A 21,777-nucleotide genomic window follows, 5' to 3' on the forward strand; every position below is an offset into this window, starting at 1 on the left:
TATAGGCGTGCCAGAAGATGAGAGAGAGCAAGACATTGAAAACCTATTTGAAGAAATAATGGCAGAAAACTTCCCCTACTTGGTGAAAGAAATAGACTTACAAGTCCAGGAAGCGCACAGAACCCCAAACAAAAGGAATCCAAACAGGACCACACCAAGACACATCATAATTAAAATGCCAAGAGCAAAAGACAAAGAGAGAATCTTAAAAGCAGCAAGAGAAAGAAACTGTTACCTACAAGGGAGTACCCATACGACTGTCAGCTGATTTCTCAACAGAAACTATGCAGGCCAGAAGGGAGTGGCAAGAAATATTCAAAGTGATGAATACCAAGAACCTACAGCCAAGATTACTTTATCCAGCAAAGCTATCATTCAGAATTGAAGGTCAGATAAAGAGCTTCACAGATAAGAAAAAGCTAAAGGAGTTCATCACCACCAAACCAGTATTATACGAAATGCTGAAAGGTATCCTTTAAGAAGAGGAAGAAGAAGAAAAAGGTAAAGATACAAATTATGAACAACAAATACGCATCTATCAACAAGTGAATCTAAGAATCAAGTGAATAAATAATCTGATGAACAGAATGAACTGGTGATTATAATAGAATCAGGGACATAGAAAGGGAATGGACTGACTATTCTTGGGGGGGGAAAGGGGTGTGGGAGATGCGGGAAGAGACTGGACAAAAATCGTACACCTATGGATGAACACAGTGGGTGGGGAGTGAGGGCGGAGGGTGGGGTGGGAACTGGGAGGAGGGGAGTTATGGGGGGAAAAAAGAGGAACAAATGTAATAATCTGAACAATAAAGATTTAATTTAAAAAAAATAAAAATAATAAAAATAATAAAAATAAAAATTAAGAAAATAATGCAAAAAAAAAGGTAAAAACTAAAGAATATATAATCATAATACATTTCTTGGTTCAATAGTGAACATCATTTAACAGTCATAATAATGTAACATTGACCTGATTTAACTAAACATTGTAATATAACTTTAGGAATGAAGGGGAGAGAAAAAGTGGGGTGTGAGGGGAGTGCAGAGGTAAGGGACTTAAATTTTCATATACCATAACAAGAAGTCAAAAAAAAATTTTCTGAAACAGATGAATCAAGAACAAGCAGCAAAAAACATTTTATTTAAAACTTTGGAGGCCACCAGGAAAGAGCTAAAATATGAAAGTAGTTCACTGTCTTGGGACTGCTGCTGCTTTTAAGAAGCTGTCTTTAGTATCATTTCACTTTTTAGACCTTGTGCATGTCTTCTTTTATAACATAAAATTAATCCTATCTAATAAAAGACAAAAAGGGTAATTAACTGTACCTCTGCTACGCTTCCCATTGGCTAATCAGGGTGATATGCAAATTAACCGACAACAAAGATGGCGGTTAATTTGCATACACAGGCTCCAAGCGGTGGAGCGAAGCCAAACAGCCACGAAGCTGCTGAGCTGTGAGGCCTCACCGCCCGGGATCAGCAGAGCCGCGAGGCCTTAGGGCTCTGGGATCAGTGGAGCCGTGAGACCTCCCAGCACCGGGTTCAGCGGAGCCAGGAGGCCTCCTGGCCCCTGGAGCAGTGTGACAGGGGGGTGGGGCCGCAACCCACAGATCGGCCCTGCTCTGTGGGTGACAGGGGGCGGCACCCCAACCCCTGATCGGCCCTGCCCTGAGCGTGTCAGGGGGCAGCGCCCCAACCCCCAGATTGGCCCTGCTCTGTGTGTGACAGGAGGCGCCCCAACCCCCCCCCCCATTGGCCCTGCTCTGTTCCTGACAGGGGGCAGCGCCCCAACCCCCTGATCCGAGGCTCTGTGTGTGACAGGGGGCGGCACCACAACCCCCTCCCCCCATCAGCCCTGCCCTGTGTGTGACAGGGGGCGGCGCCCCAACTCCCCAATCAGCCCTGCTCTGAGCCCGACCAGGGGCTGCGGGGCAGGCACCCAGGGATTGGGCCTGCCCTCTGCCACCCGGAAGCGGGCCTAAGCCAGCAGGTCGTTATCCCCCAAGGGGTCCCAGACTGTGAGAGGGCACAAGTGGGGCTGAGGGACATCCCCCGTCCTGCCAGTGCACAAATTTTTGTGCACCGGGCCTCTAGTGTTAAAATAAGAGCCCTTAAGAAATAAAGCAAAGATTTACTAACCTTTTTTTTCAGTTCATGTGTATCACTAGAAATGAATTCAATCACATATGGCATCTCAATAGACATACTCAGAGAGAAGCTACCAAAAACAAAGAGAAAGTTGTCTTAGTCTAATATCTTAATATTAAACAGCTACCTGTGTTTGTTTTTACATAATTTTAAATGAAAATTTAAGCCATAAAAAAACTAATGCCCATTGTATGATTAATTGTCAGGTTTTATATTTTAGGTACTAACCTTTGCTGTGTTCCTATTTCCTTTATACAAATCTTCTCCACTGTATCCTGTTAAACACACACACACACACATATGTATAAGTATCAAGTTTTACAGTAAGACTCAACTGAATGTAATGTCACCAAGGCCACAACCTACAGCAGCAATGAGACCTGGTCTCACTTTGCAGCAGGGAGACATTGACCATTTGTTCATGGAATGACAGCGAGTTCTAAAAGGTAACTGATAATCAGGAAAATGTATGATCTTTCCAACTATATATACACACAAACACGCATGTACATATACACACAATTTATAAATACACACAGAGTAGAAAGTTTGAATAGATATAAACCAAAGTGTTAACCAGTAGCTTTGGGCTACTATGTCTGGCGATGGAATTAAGGATGGTTTGAATTTTCCTCTTTGTCCTAGCTTGTTTGGCTCAGTGGATAGCGTGTTGGCTTGCGAACCAAAGGGTCCCAGGTTCAATTCCAGTCAAGGGCACATACTTGGTTGCAGGCTCCTCCCTGGCCCGGGTCCTGGTCAGGGCTCCTACAGGAGGCAACCAATCAATGTGTTTATCTCACCATTGATGTTTCTCTCTGACTTTCCCTCTCTCTTCTACTCTCTCTCAAAATCAATGGAAAAATATCCTTGGGTGAGGATTAACCAAAAAAACAAAAACACATTTTCCTCTTTGGCTTATTTGTATACCGTGGGCTTCTCTGAATTCTTTTTTTTTTTAAATATATTTTATTGATTTTTACAGAGAGGAAGGGAGAGAGATAGAGAGCTAGAAACATCGATGAAAGAGAAACATCGATCAGCTGCCTCCTGCACATCTCCCACTGGGGATGTGCCCGCAACCCAGGTACATGCCCTTGATTGGAATCGAACCCGGGACCCTTCAGTCCGCAGGCCGACGCTCTATCCACTGAGCCAAACCGGTTTCGGCTTCTCTGAATTCTTAACGATGAACATATAACATAGACACAAACTTTTTAAAGTGACTAAACAGAATAAAAATATGCCCATTACGCATATTTGTCTTTATTCTTTTTGTTTTACAAACATTATATGGATCCTTTGCATTATATGCGTTTTTTTATTCCTTATGCATAAATCACACACACACACACACACACACACAAAGGGTTCTTTAAATTTTATCTTAAGCACACGAACCTGGGTGTTTTCGTTCAAAGCTTTGTCCTGTTGCCAGGGTGCGACGGTGGCGGGCATGAAGAAGACGGCCACAGTACCTTGGATGCTGAGTTCCGTGATGTAGGTTATTTTGATAAGAACCTTAGCCTTGGGGGGTAAGTTTCCAACACTTACAGTAAAGACATCCTGAGACAGAAATACATTACTTAGCTTGTGACTCAAATGCATATCCACTCTATGCTAGTTAACCCTATTACATGAACTACTAGAATTTCAACCTGCCAGATTCTTCCTCAGAAAACAAGAATAGAGCCTACAAGCCAAGCACTGGTGGTGTAAAGGGGGACTCTTTTTTTAAAATATATATTTATTGATTTCAGAGAGGAAGGGAGAGGGAGAGAGAGATAGAAACATCAATGATGAGAGAGAGTCATTGATCAGCTGCCTCCTGCACGCCCCCAACCGGGGATCGAGCCACAAGCCAGACACGTGTCCTTGACTGGAATTGAACCCGGGACCTTTCAGTCCACAGGCTGATGCTCTATCCACTGAGCCAAACCAGCCAGGGCTAAATGGGGATTCTTAAAGCCACTCCCCAGTGGTGGGACAGGGTGACATCTAAAAGGAGCACAGGGAGAGGAGGCCCCTTGGCAGCAGGACCTGTCTGGACTAGGGAACATCACCCAGTGGCCTCTCCACCCCAGAGGCCCCACATGCAGGGCTCTGAGCAGGGACCCCCTCCATGCTGCCCTTCCTGAAAGAACTATGGAGGCCTCTCTGACCTCCACAGCCTCCAATACCAGTTCCACCAGCGGCTGTAGAACCAGAGCAGTTTTCACTGAGTTTGGCCTTCACATAATTCTTTTCCCCTATAGTAAATTTATCACTTTATTTTTTTAGAGAGAGGTATTTCACTTTCTTTCAATGGAATATCGATAATCACTGCATAAAGACAACCTCATGACTATTTATGGCTAGATGTATTTTTTTCTGATACACAGAGAACCTCTTAACCTCCCAACCATATCCTCCATTCTACTTGACCATGTTGCCATGAAAATGTAACATGTTTAGATGAGGAGTGTATAACATTAATAATTAGACAGATTTAAGGGATGGATTATTAATTTTGGCATCAAGGATACCTACTATACCTACTTGCAGGATGGGGATAAACAATGAAGAGATGATTATTATTCAATAGTGCTCATTTTTTTAAAATTTTACTAAATTCATTGGGGTGACACTGGTTAATAGATTACATAGGTTTCAGGTGTACAATTCTGTAATACATCATCTGAATACTGCATTGTATGTTCATCACACAAACTCAAGTCTCCTTCCATCACCATATATTTGACCTCTTTTACGTTTTTCTACCCACCCTCATCCCCTTCTCTCTAGTAATCACCATACTGTTTGCTTTTTTAAAAAAAAATCTCTATTGTTGAAAGTATTCATACTATTTGCTCTTAAAGGAAGTGTATAAAAGCCTGAGGTTCATTTGAGAGACTGACACTTAATCATGTGGGATTGCAATGCTGCTTCTGCGCAGGATATAAAAGGATGAAAGATGTCACTTCCATTATAACAAGTTAGATAGTCTATAAAATCATATAGACACATAAAATAATATCCTTCTGATACTTGGAAACACTGTATATATAATATATCATGTATATTCCTATATTATATTGTCCATATAATATTATATACAACATCCCATATAATATTATATATTTATAACAAGTATACATTATATATTTGTTATTGTACTTATTATATACTAACAAATAAATAATATATACAGAGTGGGGCAGAAGTAGATTTACAGTTGTTTATATAAAAATTAAAGCAATAAATAATACAAGAATAAACTGTTTCATGTACTCACAACTGTAAACCTACTTTTTCCCCACCCTGTATTTATATAACATACTAGAGGCCCGATGCATGAAAATTCGTGCAAGAGTAGGCCTTCCTTCCCCTGGCTGCCGGCACCGGCTTCCCTCCAGCACCCGGGACTGGGCTTCCCTCCTCTGGCCGCTGGCAGGCACCCGGGACCAAGGCTGGCTTCCATTGGGCTGCCTGCAGGCACCTGGGACCCGGGCTGGCTTCCCTCTGGCCCCGGCTTCGTCAGGAAGGACATCCAGAATGATGTCTAGAAGACATCCGGTCTAATTAGCATATTACCCTTTTATTATTATAGATTTAACACATAATAATACACATACAGTTGACCCTTAAACAATGTTGAGATTAGAGGCACTGAACTCACATGCAGTAAAAGAAATCCATATATAACTTTTGATTCCCACAAAACTTAACTACTGTTCTAATAATCTATATAAATAAAACCCTAATATGCAAATAGACTGAACGGCGAAACAACTGAACAACCGGTTGCTATGATGTGTGCTGACCACCAGGGGGCACGCACAGAACATGTCAGGCATTGGCCACGGCAGGATGGTGGAGCAGGTGAGCAGGGGTGCCAGACCAAGGTGGGGCGCCAGTTGCTGTCATCAGGCGAGCCTCTAGTGGTTACTGAAAATACTTTGCTCCCGGGGGCGCCGTGGTCCCGCTGGGCACTCGCACCTGCTGCTGGCACCGGCCCCACTTGCACCTGCTGCTGGTGCCGGAGCTGCTGCTCACAACTGCTGCTGGCACTGGACCTGCTTGCACCCACAACAGGCACTGGAGCTGCTATTCGCACCCGCTGCCATTGCCCGGCGCCGGTCCCGATATCTTGGCGCCATCAGCTGGTGTGAGCAGCACTGCCAGTCCCGATCGTCCCTGAGGGCTTCTCCACCTACCCCTGCTCCTGAGGGGTGATTGGGGCAGCAGCTGCCACTCTCACCCACTGATAGCACTGGCCCTGCTCGCGCCTGCTGCTGGTGCTGGCCCCAATCGCTCCGCACCATCACCGGGTGCAAGTGGGGCCGGCGCCTTCAGCATGTGGGAGAAGCGGCGGGAGCGAGGCTGTCAGCAGACAGGGGACTGGGGGCCTTGGCAGGAGGAGCCAGGTGAGGGTGCAGAGGATGGGCTGAGACCCACACCTGTGCCCACCGCAGCCTGGCGGCCCACAGTTCCTTTCAAGTTGCACGAATTCGTGCACTGGGCCCCTAGTGATAACATAAACAGTTATTTTGCATGTTATACCTATCATACACTATATTCTTACAATAAAGTAAGCTATAGAAAAGAAAATGTTAAGGAAATCATAAGAAGAAATTATATAATATAGTACTATATAGTATTTATTGATATTGTAAGTTTATGTCATCTGTTTTTTTTTATTTCACTAAAATTGTTTCCATACAGTACCAATCCTTCTACTGTTGCTTTAGTTTCAGTGCCTGTATCATAGAAGCATCTATGTCATAAAAGAAGTCAAAAGCACTCATGATGCCCTAACCGGTTTGGCTCAGTGGATAGAGTGTCGGCCTGCGGACTGAAAGGTCCCAGGTTCGATTCCGGTCAAAGGCATGTACCTTGGTTGCGGGCATATCCCCAGCAGGGGGTGTGCAGGAGGCAGCTGATCGATGTTTCTCTCTCATTGATGTTTCTAACTCTCTATCCCTTTCCCTTCCTTTCTGTAAAAAATCAATAAAACATATTAAAAAAAAAAGCACTCATGAATAATTGGAACCCTTCTGCCAGACTGTCTAATTTCACTTTGTTTTTTGGCAATGCTTCTTCTACGTCTTCTTCCTCATCATCTGGCTCTGGTTCCGAAGCACTCATCTCCATCAAGTCATCTTCTGTTAATTCCTCTGGTGTGGTGTCTATTAGCTATTCAACTCTTCCAGATCTATATCTTGAGACCCTTCACCACCCACTTTTTTTTGTAATCCTTCTTCTACTGTGGCTTTAGTTTCAGTGCCTGTATCATAGAAGGATCCATGTCATAAAAGAAGTAAAAAATACTCAATGAATAATTGGAACCCTACTTAGAGAGAGGAAGTGGAAGAGAGAAACATCGATATGAGAGAGAAACATCTATCGGCTGCCTTCCGTACACTCCCCAACTGGGGATCAAACCGGCAACCTTTCGGTGCATAGGACAACACTCAACCAACTGAGTCCATCTGGCTGGGCACCACCCACCTTATTTTGCCATGCCCACAATCTTCCATGATTTCCTTGAATGGCTCTGTTGTACATCCTGTGAAGTCCCACACAGCATATGGACACGGTTTTCTCCAGCAGGCATTTATTGCTTCTGGCTTGATGGCTTTCACTGCATTTTCCATAACAATGATGCATTTTCAGTGGTGTAATCCTTCCAGATTTCTGTGATGTTGTGGTTATTAGGGTTCTCTTCCATAACATTGACAATCCTTTCCATAGAGACCATGTGTAATGAGCCTTAAAGGTACTTATGTCTCCTGATGACTTAGAGACTTGTGTTTGGGGAAAGTAGACCACTTTGACACCTGTTGAACACTTGGGGTTCTGGGTGGCCAAGGGCAATGTCCAATGTCAAAAGGACTTTAAAAGGTAGCCCCTTTGTCGCTGAAGCAAGGTACTTCCCCGACTTCAGGGACAAAGTGATAAAACTAATCCAGAAAAAGCGTCCTCATTATCCAGGCTTTTTTTTCCTGTTGTGAAACCAAAAACTGGCAGTTGGTTTTTATCTTTTCCCTTCAAGGTTCAGGGGTAAGCAACTTTATAGCTAAGGGCAGTCCTCATCATAAACCTGAAGGCATTTGCACAAAACAGTAGAGTTAGCCTGCTGTCACTTCTTCCGTAAATCCTGGTGTTCACTCACTTCTCTTCCTTACCTACATATATTTTATACATTCACTAGAGGCCTGGTGCATGAATTCATGCATGGGTGGGGTCCCTCTGGGTCAATCCTGCAGTCCAATGCCACCTGCAGCTCCTAACTGCCGCTCCCGCTCATCCCGGCCCCCTTGTGCCTGCCACGGGCTCGCAGCCAATCAGTCCCAATCGGGAGAGGCTCACGCTGTGGCAGCAGCACTCGCCAGCCATAAGCCCTGCATCTGGTGCCCTCCCAAGGGGAGTTGCCTGCGGGATTGGGCTGAAACCAGCTCTCCGACATCCTCCAAAGGGTCCTGGATTGTGAGAGGACACAGGCCAGGCTGAGGGACTCCACCAGTGCACGATCAGGCTGGGGAGGGACAGCAGGAGGGCTCCAGAGTGTGTCCAGCCCATCTTGCTCAGTCCCAATCGCCCAGACCCCAGCAGCAAGCTAACCTACCGGTCAGAGCATCTGCCCCCTGGTGGTCAGTGCATGTCATAGCAACTGGTCGACCAGTCAACTATCTGCCCCCTGGTGGTCAGTGCACATCATAGCAAGCAGTTGAGCAGCCTTAGCATACCATTAGCATATACGCTTTGATTGGTTGTTCGGTTTTTCTGCCATTTGGTCTATTTGCATATTACCCCTTTATTATATAGGATGATATACCTAACTTTTTCTTTTCTTTTTTCTATGATTCTAGGCTACATGGTTCACCTGTGAGTTTTTTCAAATTGTCACAGCCTCTCAAATTTTTTCAATATATTTACTAAAAAAACCCATGTATAAGTGGACCTGTGCAGTTCAAACCCATGTTGTTGAAGGGTAAACTGTATAATAACTTATAATATTTATATGTTATATATTATTATGTTACTAATGTAATATAGTATGAGAACATTATAGTCACTGGATGGCAAAATACATTCTAGGGTACCCAAAGGCTTGGGTTAGCAATGGTTCTCTCTAGACTTTACCCAAAGGTAATATCCTTTGTGAAAACTTTTTGTTTTGTGGGTCATATTCCTGGGGAAATATGTTAGCATCAAGGAGGAAACATGCAGACCAATCCGTTTGTGACAATAACCCCACACTGTTCAGTGGCAGTCTGTCAAAAGAAGCCAGGCTTTTTTTATATACATGCACTTCAGCAAGGGGACTGTAACTGGTTAACAATTACCTCTTCCTTGCTTACTCCCCATTCTGCAAATGGAAATCTTAGATGTCAAAAGTAATCATTTATTCCTTAAATCTATTTTAATCTTAATAACTAAACATCAAATTTTCACAATACTATGGCAATCTGCAATACTCAGAAGTGATACCTGAAACCTATGGCCTATCTTTAAAAACAACTAAATATCTACTCAAGAGACACTAGTTAGAAGCTGACTGCTTGCAATCTAGTATCTACAGAGACACATTGAAAACATTTTATATATAGGAAAAGAAACCCAGTGGACATGATAGCTGTTCCTTCTTCCAGATTCTCCATATTTAATTCCTATGAAAGCAAATAATCAGAAAGAACAGAACCTGGACATATCTCAGGATCCTGCAGAAATGCCTCCCTGGGTTATGATTTGATGAAAATAGAATAAATTGCTAGGTGAGCTTAGTTCTAGGAAACACGTAAATATATTACACACTTTTAAAATTATTATTTTTAAAAATATATATTTAATTGATTTCAGAGAGGAAGGGAGAGGGAGAGATAGAAACATCATTGATGAGAGAGAATCATCAACTGGCTGCCCCCTACAAGCCCCTCCTGGGGATCAGAACCCCAACCTGGGCATGTGCCCTCCCAGCCAACCACTGAGCTATGCCAACCAGGATTTATTATTAATTTTAGAAAGAGAGGAAGGGAGAGAGATAAAGAGAAAGAGAAACATCGATTTGTTGTTCCACTTATTTATGCATTCATTAGCTGATTTGTGAATGTGCCCTGACCAGGGATCAAACCCACAACCTTACAGTACACAGGATGCCACCCAACCAACTGACCTGCACTGGCCAGAGCTATATTACACTCTTTTATCAGAAGGTGAAAATTATGTATCTCAAATGTTTTCTTTTTGTTGTCATTTCTGGGAAACTCAGTTCCCAATGACAGAGATGGCTCTTATTTGTTTGGTTACATTATTTAGATAAGCCCAATGGGTATGATCAGCTTGACCTCCCCTTGCTAATAGTATCTGAAAATGTAGAGCCAAAATAATTTAAATTATCCTAGTTTCTAGTATGAATTTTATATTTCAAATAATTTTTCAACTCCTTTTCCCTTTCTAGTAAATGTGCTAGACTAATGGATGAATGTCCAGCCTTACAGGTGCATCCTGGTCCATCAGGTAAGCGCCATGGCCTTCACTGATGGCTTCTCGGTATTCTCGGTGGGCAGCCTCCTTCTCTTTGATCTGGAAAAGATTATTTTTATACCAGTCATAATATGGATAGTGATTTCAGACTTTACTAAGGAAAACTTCATCATTAAAACCTATGCAAAAAGAGAAAACTAAGTGTTTGTCTAAGATGAAGGGAAATATATAAAATGATCATCAATGATCATTCTTTTTTGTTTGTTTTGTTAATCCTCACCCAAGGATATTTTTCATTGATTTTTAGAGAGAGTAGAAGGGAGGGAGAGAGGGAGAAAAGAAGAGAGGGAAAGAGGAGGGAGGAGGAGGAAGGGGAGGAAGAGAAGGAGAAGAAGAAGGAGGAGAAGGAGGAGGTGGTGGAGGAGGAGGAGGAGGAGGAGAGAGAGAGAAACATAGATGTGAGGGAGACACATCAATTGGCTGCATCCCACATGTGCCCTGACCGGGGCCAGGGATCGAACCTGCAACCCAGGCAAGTGCCTTTGGGTGGGAACCAAACCTTTGACCCTTCGGTGGATGGACCAATGCTCTAACCACTGACCAGGGCAATGATCATCTTTATCTAATAAGAGTTTGAATCAGAAAAGGCCAACTAATGAGAATTCTCTTTAAGTTGAGATAAAAATATGTAAGTCAATAGTGAAAAAAAAGAGTTTAGGACTTTATGTTGAACAAAAAGATAATAATTGAACTTATCTTAAATTTAATGAAATGTTTGTTACTACTGCAACTGTGAGCTAATCCTTACAATAAAAAAAGAATGAATCAACTGTTACTTCTTTTGTTACAATTTTTCTTTACAGTTAGAACAATAGCCTTCACTTGAGTTTGACTTTTTTTTTTTCCTGCAAAAAACTTTATTATTTCCATTTAGTCTAAGGCATGGGAGAGGGCTCCAGGGTGGTTATAGGGATTTTAGTGGTTTCATGGAGACACTCAGGCAGAAGCCAGACACCAGGAAGATGCAGAGTGGCCCCTCAAAGTTCTCTGGGCTGCAAGGGCTCCTAATCATGTTTGAGGGTGAGCCTTTAGAAGAGATATATGTCCAGCCCAGCCTGGGGGCCAGCCAGTCCACAGAGATTGGTCAGATGGCTGCCCATCTTTTTGATGAGTTTCACCTCCTCATCCAGGTTCTCCAGGAAGTCACAGACATGAGGGTCTGTGCAGATAGAACCCAGGGCATGGCAAAGGGCCTGGTTCTGGTTCTTCTCCATGGCCATGCTGTCATGGCATCCTGAATTTTATTCCCCTCATCTTGGGAAGGCGTCTGCATGTCCTGGAAGAGGCGAGGTAGAGGCACTGGTTATGGATCTTAAAGAGATGCTTGGTGTGCTCTGGCTTCTCCTCAGCCAACTCCTGGAGGAAGTGGCCCATGCCCTCCAGAGCCACATCGTTGGAGTCGAACTAGAAGCCCAGAGAGAGGTAGGTGTAAGAGACCCACAAATGCAGGTTGACCAGGCAGTTGACAGCAGCTTCCACCTCAGTAGACTAATTCAGATGAATTTGGGAGCTCATGATTGCTTGGCAATAAGAAGTTAAATTCAAAACACGGTGTAGGCTGGTTTCAGAGGCCGAGAATGGCTGAAATGTTTCCAAAGGTGGTGACTGGAAAAGAGGTTGGAGGGTGTTTGGAGGCTGGAAGAAGGGGTGTCCCTGGGTCTGTCCTGTCCAAACACTATTGGAGCAAGAGACAGATGGGGGAGGGGCACCGAGGGCACTGCCCAGTTTGACTATTTATTGATTTGTTTGTTTGTTTGTTTTCCCAATTTGACTTTTATAGCAGGATGCAGAGGATCGGTTTTTGCAAAAATCTATAAGGGCTTCACCAATTTTCTAATGTGCTTCTCTTTAAATTTTTGATAATGAAATCACACTTTTTAAAAAGTGCCCAGGCAAACAATTTGCAAGGCACTGACCAATAAAGAGTGGACAGGTAGGAGCGAAATGAGGTAATCAAGGAGGGGTTTGTGAGTGGAGGCTAACTGCATAAGTACTTAGTTCTTCAAAGAATACTTTTGTTTTATAAGACTGCTACTCAGCCCCACATGATAGGGATGCCAATAAAGAAGAGTTGGGTAAATGGAAAACTGATGTTAGAACCAAAGAGCAGCCACAGTGCATTTTCTCCCCTTACCTCTCCCACTATGTGTTTCTCGTTGATGAACGCTTGGAAACCACATACGGCTGCCTTATCATCCAAAGGAAAAATATACTTTGCCTCAATGGATACAGGGCTCTGATTTGTGTACGTCTGAAAAACAATGACCTAAAGAAGAAAAAACATCCATAAACTTGATGAAACCATATGGAACCATTTGCAGAACAACTCTGAATGAAATCTATTATGCATATCTTCTTTGTATGATCAGGCATTCAAAAAGTAATTTTAGATAACATTGACAAAAGTATTTTTACTAAGACTGAGAACTAGTATACTGTACAAATTTTTGACATCTTAATTTTTCTCCTTCAGACGAAACCATTACATAACTAAACCAAAAACACTGAACTCATTCCAAAAAGAGTCAAATATGTGAGCCATTGAGTACACAAGATCTGTGCTGCTGGGCTTCTGCCTGGAGATTCAAGGTCATCCTATAGCCCAGCTGTCTCATCACAAACTAGTGAAAAAGCCACTACTACATAATGAGTTTATTTTGGGGCAAACTTCCCTAAGAAAAAAGCCTTATGAGGTTTGAAATGTCAGATGGTACAAGTTGTCTAATCCACAGTAACAAATGGAGGACACACACCTCTCCTTGTAAAATAGTCACTATTTGTTTTGCATCTACTACATATGAAAAAAAATGCCCTGGCTACCTGTATCTAATAGTCACTGACAGATATTATTATTTCCATTTTATATATGACGAAACTGAGGCACAAAGAAGTTAAGTAACTTCCCCCAGGTTACAGTGCTAGAAAGGAATGAGCAAGGATTCACAGCTAAGCCTTTCAAACTCCAAATCCTTTGCTTCTTACAGTCCATACCAAGCTGCATTACAGCACAGTGGTTAAGAACCTGGACTCCAGAAGGAATTCAGGTTGGTGACAGGGTTCTACCTTAGGGAAGGGATGGGGCACCAGGTTTCTACCATCTCAAATTCACCCATAACATCTTTTCACTCTTTCCCACCCAATCTCTTTCAAACAACTGCCCAAAGTTAGAAGTCAATCTTTCCATGTAAAGCTTTGACTCTTGTTAAAATGTAAAATACTTGCACCGAAGTCTAAACAATGATCAGTTGTTTACATCTTAGGAAAAAAATATAACCCTAGAATCAGTTCAAATTTGTGCTTTATCATATCATGAGCATCAGCATCCTCAGTATGGATCAGAGTGGGGCCAGTGTAGAGGTCAGATAGATGCAAACATATGGGTAGCATGCTCTGCCTACCCCACTACATCCCATTTTCACAGGTTAAAGCAATCATTAAATTTCTGAAATGACAGCAATACCACAACACTGGACTTAGATGTTCTTATTCTCCTAAGAGGTCTTTAGTGTTATTCAATGTAATCTTCTGTGTTAGGAGCCAATGGTTAGATCAACTCTTAGAAAATAAATTATTTTAGAAAATTAAGCACTTTCAGAGCTCCACCATGACATCTGGCCAAACTATGTCCATGTAATGTCATGTTCAACTTCTGTCTTTCTCTCATGTTCCATATCCATCAGCAAATCTTATTGGTTCTACCTTTAATCCTTTGCCAGACCCAACCATTTCTTACCACCCCCACTACTAACATTTTGACCCAAATCACCATCATCCTTAACTGAATTACTCAATAGTCACCTACATTTGACACTGTGATATGCCCCCCAGACGTCCCCTTCAGGACCAAGGCTGCAGGGAGTGTTACTTGCTGTGTCCCTCCCCAGGCAATGTCCTGTTCCAAAGATGAACTGCCTCACTCAAGAGAATGACCCCTCCACAAGGGGCAGCCACATCCAATGACTGGTCCCTGTAGGCCGGTATAAGGCCTGAGCCTCTTGCCTCATTTCAGAACATCTCAGAGCTCCCCCTGAAACTGTCTGAGGACTCTGGTATGCCTGTGTCACAGTCCACATCTCCTTCTGCCAGGTTCTGCCTCCCATGTTCTCTTACAGATGTCGCTCCAGAGAGCACTTCCCAACAAGCTTCCTGAAAACAAATCTCCATCAAGTGTCTGTTTTCCAGAGAATCTGACCTATGATGTCTCTAACTGGTCCTCTTCAGTCAATTGTCAACAAGGTGGCCAGTGTGATCTCAATCATATCCTCTGCCAAACATCTTTGAAAGGTTTCCATTTTACTCAGAGTTGAAGATAGTATGTCCTGTGTCCTGATGTGAGCTGCCTTCCCCCAACTCAACTCTCTGACCCAATTTCCTACCATGCTTCCCCTTTCCACTATGCTCCAGCCACAGTGGAACTCTTTGGTGTCCCTTGACTACATTAGATCCACTCCTACCTCAGGACCTTTGCACATGCTGCTTCCTCTGCCTGGAATGAGCACCCCTCAGAAGTCCATAGGCTTTAGTCCCTCATTTCCTACAGATCTGTGCTTAAATGTCATCTCAGTGAGGCCTTCCTTGGCCATGCAACTTCCAAGTTGAAATCCTTCTAACCTGTACAGCCCCATCCCTACCTGCTTTGATTTTTTCTCTAGCACTTACCACCATTTAACATGGCATGCATTTTATTTATTGATCACATTTGTTGCCTGGTCCCCCAATGCAATGTATGCTCTGTGAGGGCAGAGTTTTCATACTGTTTATTGCTGTATGCACAGAGCCTAGAACAGTCCCCAGCATGTAGTAGGTGCTCAGTAAATAAATGAATTTGAAAAATGTACATGTTTTGTTGAGTTCATGCAACTATAATCCAATGCTCATTTATGATTGACATGCATTTGGCTTAAGTATCATAAAACCACGAAGCGCTTACCTGGGCTACAAAGTCTATTATTTTCCCCTTGATGTGCAGGTCCTCAAGAGGAACTGAATTCCCAGAGGTGTCCTGGAGACCAGCCTTGATGCTGCTGAAAGGTTTGGTGTCTGGTAACTGGTAATCTATACATTAAAAATATTAATGTTACCTTTTAAAACCATTCTTGAACTCTCTATTTTTATTATCTTGATTTTTAATCCTTCTCCTCCCCTTCATACATGATACTTCAGGAGAAATGGACAAACAGTATTTTATGATTTTCAGTAGCCAATGAAAAGAATGAGGGCAGCATTGTCAACAGACACTCTGTCTTTTAAATCTACAGATGTTGAGAGGTCGTCTTGAAAACCTAGTCATGCCGCTACTTGAAAGGCATATGTTTACCTTTATGTTTAAGCATACACACAAGTACATCAAGGTCTTAAGAAACTCTGAATAAGAGTAGCTTAGGCTAAATCTAGACAGCTGCACTCCCTGGCTTATACTTTAGAACTAGTCAGTCACTATTACTTTTGTTCTACAAAAGTGTGAGAAATATGAGATTCCCTAGACTTTTGATACAAGGAAGACTAAATCGAACTCCTAATACAGTATATTGAAAAAATGTTCATGTACTATATCAGGTAGTACAAAAAATACAAATATGGTTAGAGGTATATACTCTTCCCAGACTCATTATTTTTTCTGTTTGTTTTTAACCCTCACCCAAGGATATTTTTCCATTGATTTTTAGAGAGAGTGGAAGGGAGGGGGAGAGACACACAGAGAGAAACATCTATGTGAGAGAGACACAATCGATAGGTTGCCTCCTGCATGTGCCCCGACCATGCTGGGGATTGAGCCTGCAATCAAGGTAAGTGCCCCTAACTGGGAATCAAACCTGCAACCCTTCAGTTGGCAGGCCAGCACTCTAACCACTGAGCAACTGGCCAGGGCATTAAACTGCATTTTAAGTGGCTAATTCTGAATCCTTCACAAGCACATTCTATTCTGGTTCTTTTTAGTAAACTGTTTCCTACAATGTATCTTTTTTTTAATTTTATTTTATTTTATTGATTTTTTACAGAGAGGAAGGGAGAGAGATAGAGAGTCAGAAACATCGATGAGAGAGAAACATCGACCAGCTGCCTCCTGCACATCTCCCACTGGGGATGCGCCCGCAACCCAGGCACATGCCCTTGACCGGAATCGAACCCGGGACCCTTCAGTCCGCAGGCCGACGCTCTATCCACTGAGCCAAACCGGTTTCGGCAACAATGTATCTTTTTTCTGTTTCCAAACATAAGACATTTTCCTTAACCTGCAATATGCACCAGCTGTTAACTTTCAAAAAGGAGGGAGAACATTATTCACCTTCCATTTTTGCTATCATTTATACCATCCCTAGTAACTCATCATTCTAACATGAAAAACTGGTTCTTTCAGTGTCCTGGCCTACTCTATTTCCTAATAACCTGGTAGAGTAATCCTTTCCTATGATCATCAATGGAGACCCTCAGTCATATCAACAAATTTAGAGAAGAGGCTGTGAACACAAAATGCACTATAATTTAGATAACAGTTTTACATTTATGCTTTGCCAATCCCCAGACTCTAAAATTTATATCATATTGTATCTTAACATTAGTGTTATAATTTTACCCAGTTATGTGGATCTAAATAAACCCCACCTGATGAAGTAGGTCCTTTCATACCTAACCCTGAGGCCATCCTACTGAAAATTGAAAAGTATGAAATAAAAGCATAACATCAACAGATTTTAAACTTCATGCTGTAAGTCATCAATAACAATGTAACCCTTCCAAGAAACCTCAAATAATTGAATAAAAACATTGTATAAACTCAAAATAATTATACCTTTCCACAAATTTTCTTGCTCTATTGACAGACAACATTCTAATGAGTTTGAGTTTTAAATAATTTTAACTTTTAATTCTCTCAGGAATTTAACATCTGATATTGGTTAATCTTCAATAGTAATAGAATTAATATGAATTTTCTTATGTAATTCATTGAGAAAACGGATTTAAACATATCACTTTCATTATATTTGTAATGTTTCTGTCCAGTAGGAATTCTTTGGTGTATCCAGTTCATTGCTAAAGGTCTTGAAATATTTGTATAGTTTCAAACTTATGTGAATTCTGTCTTGACCACAGGTTGAACATTTTTTATAAAGCTGATCACACTCAATACATTTGTAAGTTTTCTCCCAAGTAAGAATTCTATTATATTCTATGAGGCTTAAAGTTTGATAAACATTGTCATACATTTATGTGCTTTCTCTCAAAGATGTATATTCATCAAGTGAGGTTATAGGCTTTGATTATAGCCCTGGTTATAGGCTTTGTCTCAAACATGAGTTTTACATGTTTTCTCTCCACAATGGAGTCTCTGGCTTTCAATAAGGCTTGAACACTTGCATATGTTTTACCTCAATAATATGTATAAAGGTTTCCTTTTACTTTTTTAAAATATATTTTTATTGATTTCAGAGAGGAAGGGAGAGGGAGACAGATATAAATATCAATGATGAGAGAGAATTATCGATCAGCTGCCTCCTGCACACCCCTGCAAGCCCACAACCCAGGCATGTGTCCTGACCAGGAATCAAACCATGACCTCCTGGTTCATAGGTCGATACTCAACCACTGAGCCATGCAGGCTGGGCTCCTTTTACTTTTATTCAAAGCTTGTCACATAAATTAGGTCTATAATGTTACTATTTAGTATGTATTTTCTGGTGCTCAGTAAGGCTTGCAAATCATGTAAAAGCCCTGACACATACACTACATTTGTGAGGTATCTCTCCAGTATGGCTTTTCTTATGTTGAGTAAGATTTGACCTCTGTGTAAAGGTTTTACTACTGTCACCACATTTTTAAGTTTTCTCTCCTATATAGATTCTCTTATGACTCCAAAGTTGTGAATGTCTGGAAAAACCCTTATCACATTTCTTACATTTATGAGAAATAAATGTATGAGTTCTCTGATGATCTGTAAGGCCTTAAGTTCAATAAAAGTCTCACCACACAATTACATTTATGTGGTTTCTCTCCGGTATGTATTTTCTGATGCCTAGTAAGGCTTACAAATTGAGTAAAGGTTTCTCTCCAGCATGGATTCTCTTATGTCTAGTAAGGATGGAACTAACAGCAAAGGCTTTTATGCATTCATTACTATGTAAGGACTCTCACCAGTATGGATCTCTCACAAGTCTAAATTTAAAAACAAAACAAAACACCTTACAACACTCATTACATTTGTAAGGTTTCACTCCATCATGAATTCTCTGGTGAATTGCAAGACTTGAATGTCCACTACACAATTTGCCACATGCTACATTTATATGGTATCTCTCCAATGTGGATTTTCTGATGTGTAAAACATGAGCACTGATTAAAATCTTTGCCACTCATGATGTTTGTAAGGTCTCTGTCCAGAATGAACTGTCTCATAATTCCTGATGTTTGAGCTTTTGCTGAAAGTCTTCCTACAGTCCTTACATTGATAAGACTTTCCCCTAATGTGTATTCTCCTGTGCCATTTTAAAATCCTCCTACATTTATTGGACATGTTTTTGATACTGAGAAAACCTTTTGTGGTGAAGCTGAGGAACATTGTTGATAGATTTCTCAACTTTATTGCAGTCACAAATTTTCTCCTCATTTTGAAACATCTGCAATTCAGTGAGGTGTACCTGCATACGTAACCCAATTCTATTTTCCAAACACTTTATATACTTGTTTTCTGCATCACTGATGTTATTTTTCAGTTTTAACCAATTCCTTGTAAATGGCTCGTCATGTATAGAATATTGGTATGTATTACTTCTTACAAAAAACACTGTGTTTTTGAGGAAAATTAATTGAGAGTTTATTATATTCATCTTTTGTACAACTGAAATTTTTGCTATAGGTAAAAGGCAGCCCTTTTGCAATTTCCTGCATCACATTGCCACTCACTCTCAAACTCATGTATATTTTCCCAGTTTTTCTTGAGGTCTAAACCCTTGGTGCCATGGCTTTCATTTTTTTTCTAATATCAATGGATTGTATAATTCTCCTTTATTAATTTCCAATCTGGGTAATAGTTACTTTACTTCAAATCCAGCAGGAAGTCTCTAGTAAGAGTCATTCCTTCCGCTTCTTTCCTCTTCCTCTGGGATTTTTTTTCAGGTAAGATTATTCTCACTAGGCCCGTTTCTCCCCACTCTGAAGTCATACATTTCTGATTAAAAAAATACTTTGATCACAGTTAAAAATGTTTGTGTGTTTTTACAATGCTACTAATTAATGTTATAGTAGTTTGGGCTTATGATTTCCTAAGAAGCTTTCATCCCCTCTATTATTTGTACTACTAATAGGTAAGCTGCATGTTACAATTTTGGGGGGTGCCTTCACTTAGCCCATGCAATCCTCACAGCAGCACTGTGGTGTGGATATTGGTCTCATTCCCCTTAGAGAGAAGCTGATGCCTGGAGATGTTATATGGTTTGTCGCAGATCACAAAGTCTAGTAAGTGACACTTGAACCCAAGCTTCCTGATTCTAAAGTTGAACCTTCTGTCTATCCTATCAGCCTCCATTACACTTTTTGCACATTGACATCTTAAATGTATCAGTGGGTTTGTGGCTATCCGGAGGTGGATGAGCTCAGCTTCGGTGTGTCAGTAAGTAGCATAATTTTGAGATCACTTTAAACTCTCTCAAGCATCCAGGTTTTCATTTTTAAAAATAAAAAAGGAAATGAACATTTATGTCTGAGGTTATAAGTAGCTACCAAACATGAATATTAACTCCATTGAAAATATAATATTGAGTTCTATAATATTACATGAAACAGCATTCAAGAACAGTGTCTTGGACAAAACCAAGATGGCGGCATAGGTATAAACACCTGAAATTGCTGCCTCGCACAACCACTTCAAAAATACAACTAAAAGACAAAACGGACATCATCCAGAACCACAGGAAGGCTGGCTGAGTGGAAATCCTACAACTAGAAGGAAAGAGAAAAGCACAGAGACTCAGAGGAGGTGTGGAAGTAAAGTGCAGAGGTATGGAGACGCACGTGCAAAGGGCTGGCAACTGAGGACACGGTTGTCTTTTTCAATCGGGAGGGAGACACACGCTTCTGCTCTGAACTCCAGTTCCGGGCGAGTCTCTGGGGACCCAGACTCATATGGGGAGAAACTGGACTGTCTGGCAGCGGACAAAACTCGAGGGCAGCTTTCTCTCAAAGGTGCTTGCAGCGATTACTGGGACACTGAGACGCGGGACCTCTTAGGGTAGGACTGAGGATCTGCCATAGCTGTTTGCTCCGCCCTGTTGATTCCCTGAGACCCCGCCCCACCCAAGCTGTGCGCAGAGGCTTTTGCATATGAATGACCTGGCCCTTTGCAATCTAAAATTACCTAACAAACTGCAGCTGGGTCAGAGAGACCCAGAACATCCAAAAGAAGGCCCAAGGCCCCACAGCAGCTTGGACTGCTTCACAGCTGGGCCTCATCTCGGCACCTCCAAATCCCAAACAAAGAAGAGGAATCTGCAGATCTCTCCATAGCTCCTGCTGGATAGCCTCAGGCAGAGGCTAAATTAGCACCTCCTTAGAGATCCAAGTGCCATTGTACTCAGTGGTCAGAGTGGGACCATCCAGATTACAACTCCTCAGATCCATAAGGGACACACTCAGGGGGCAGACTCAGTGAGCACCAAAGCCCTACTGAAGCAAGTCTTGCCCCATAAGGGTGTCTTCAGCACAGAAGTTCTCCCACTGTAGACACAGCTGATTCTCACAGCCAATTGGCCTGGAGGTCAATTCCACCCAGTGATACCAACTACAATCAAGGCTTAACTACAACAAGACTGTGCACACAGCCCACAAAGGGGTGCACCAAGAGTGTCCACCTCAGGTAATTGTGGAGGCTGAGCTACTGGGCCCTATAGGACACCTAGCACAGAAAGCCACCCTATCAACACAGGGAAGCAGCCAAAATACAGAGACAAAGAAAGAGGTCACAAATGACAGAAATGGAGGAAAGCAAACTACTGGATATAGAGTTCAAAACCATGGTTATAAGGTTTTTCAAGAATTTTATAGAAACCGCTGATAAATTTAGTGAGACCCTCAATAAATCTAGTGAGACCCTCGAGGATATGAAAAAAGACC

General features: G+C 41.9%; 1 protein-coding gene and 1 pseudogene across 1 annotated transcript in view; both read right to left on the minus strand.

The window, feature by feature from the left end:
- PARP4 (poly(ADP-ribose) polymerase family member 4) overlaps positions 1-21,777 on the minus strand; it is a 120,651-nt gene that overhangs the window by 54,343 nt on the left and 44,531 nt on the right. The window contains 6 exon segments of the mRNA XM_014452900.2: positions 2,143-2,221; positions 2,380-2,426; positions 3,550-3,714; positions 10,627-10,713; positions 12,809-12,940; positions 15,605-15,729. Coding sequence (XP_014308386.1) covers positions 2,143-2,221; positions 2,380-2,426; positions 3,550-3,714; positions 10,627-10,713; positions 12,809-12,940; positions 15,605-15,729 — 635 coding nt within the window.
- LOC106696538 lies at positions 11,435-12,424 on the minus strand (annotated as a pseudogene).

The sequence above is a fragment of the Myotis lucifugus genome, unplaced genomic scaffold (assembly GCF_000147115.1).
Source record: "Myotis lucifugus unplaced genomic scaffold, Myoluc2.0 scaffold_19, whole genome shotgun sequence".
Lineage (NCBI taxonomy): Eukaryota > Metazoa > Chordata > Mammalia > Chiroptera > Vespertilionidae > Myotis > Myotis lucifugus.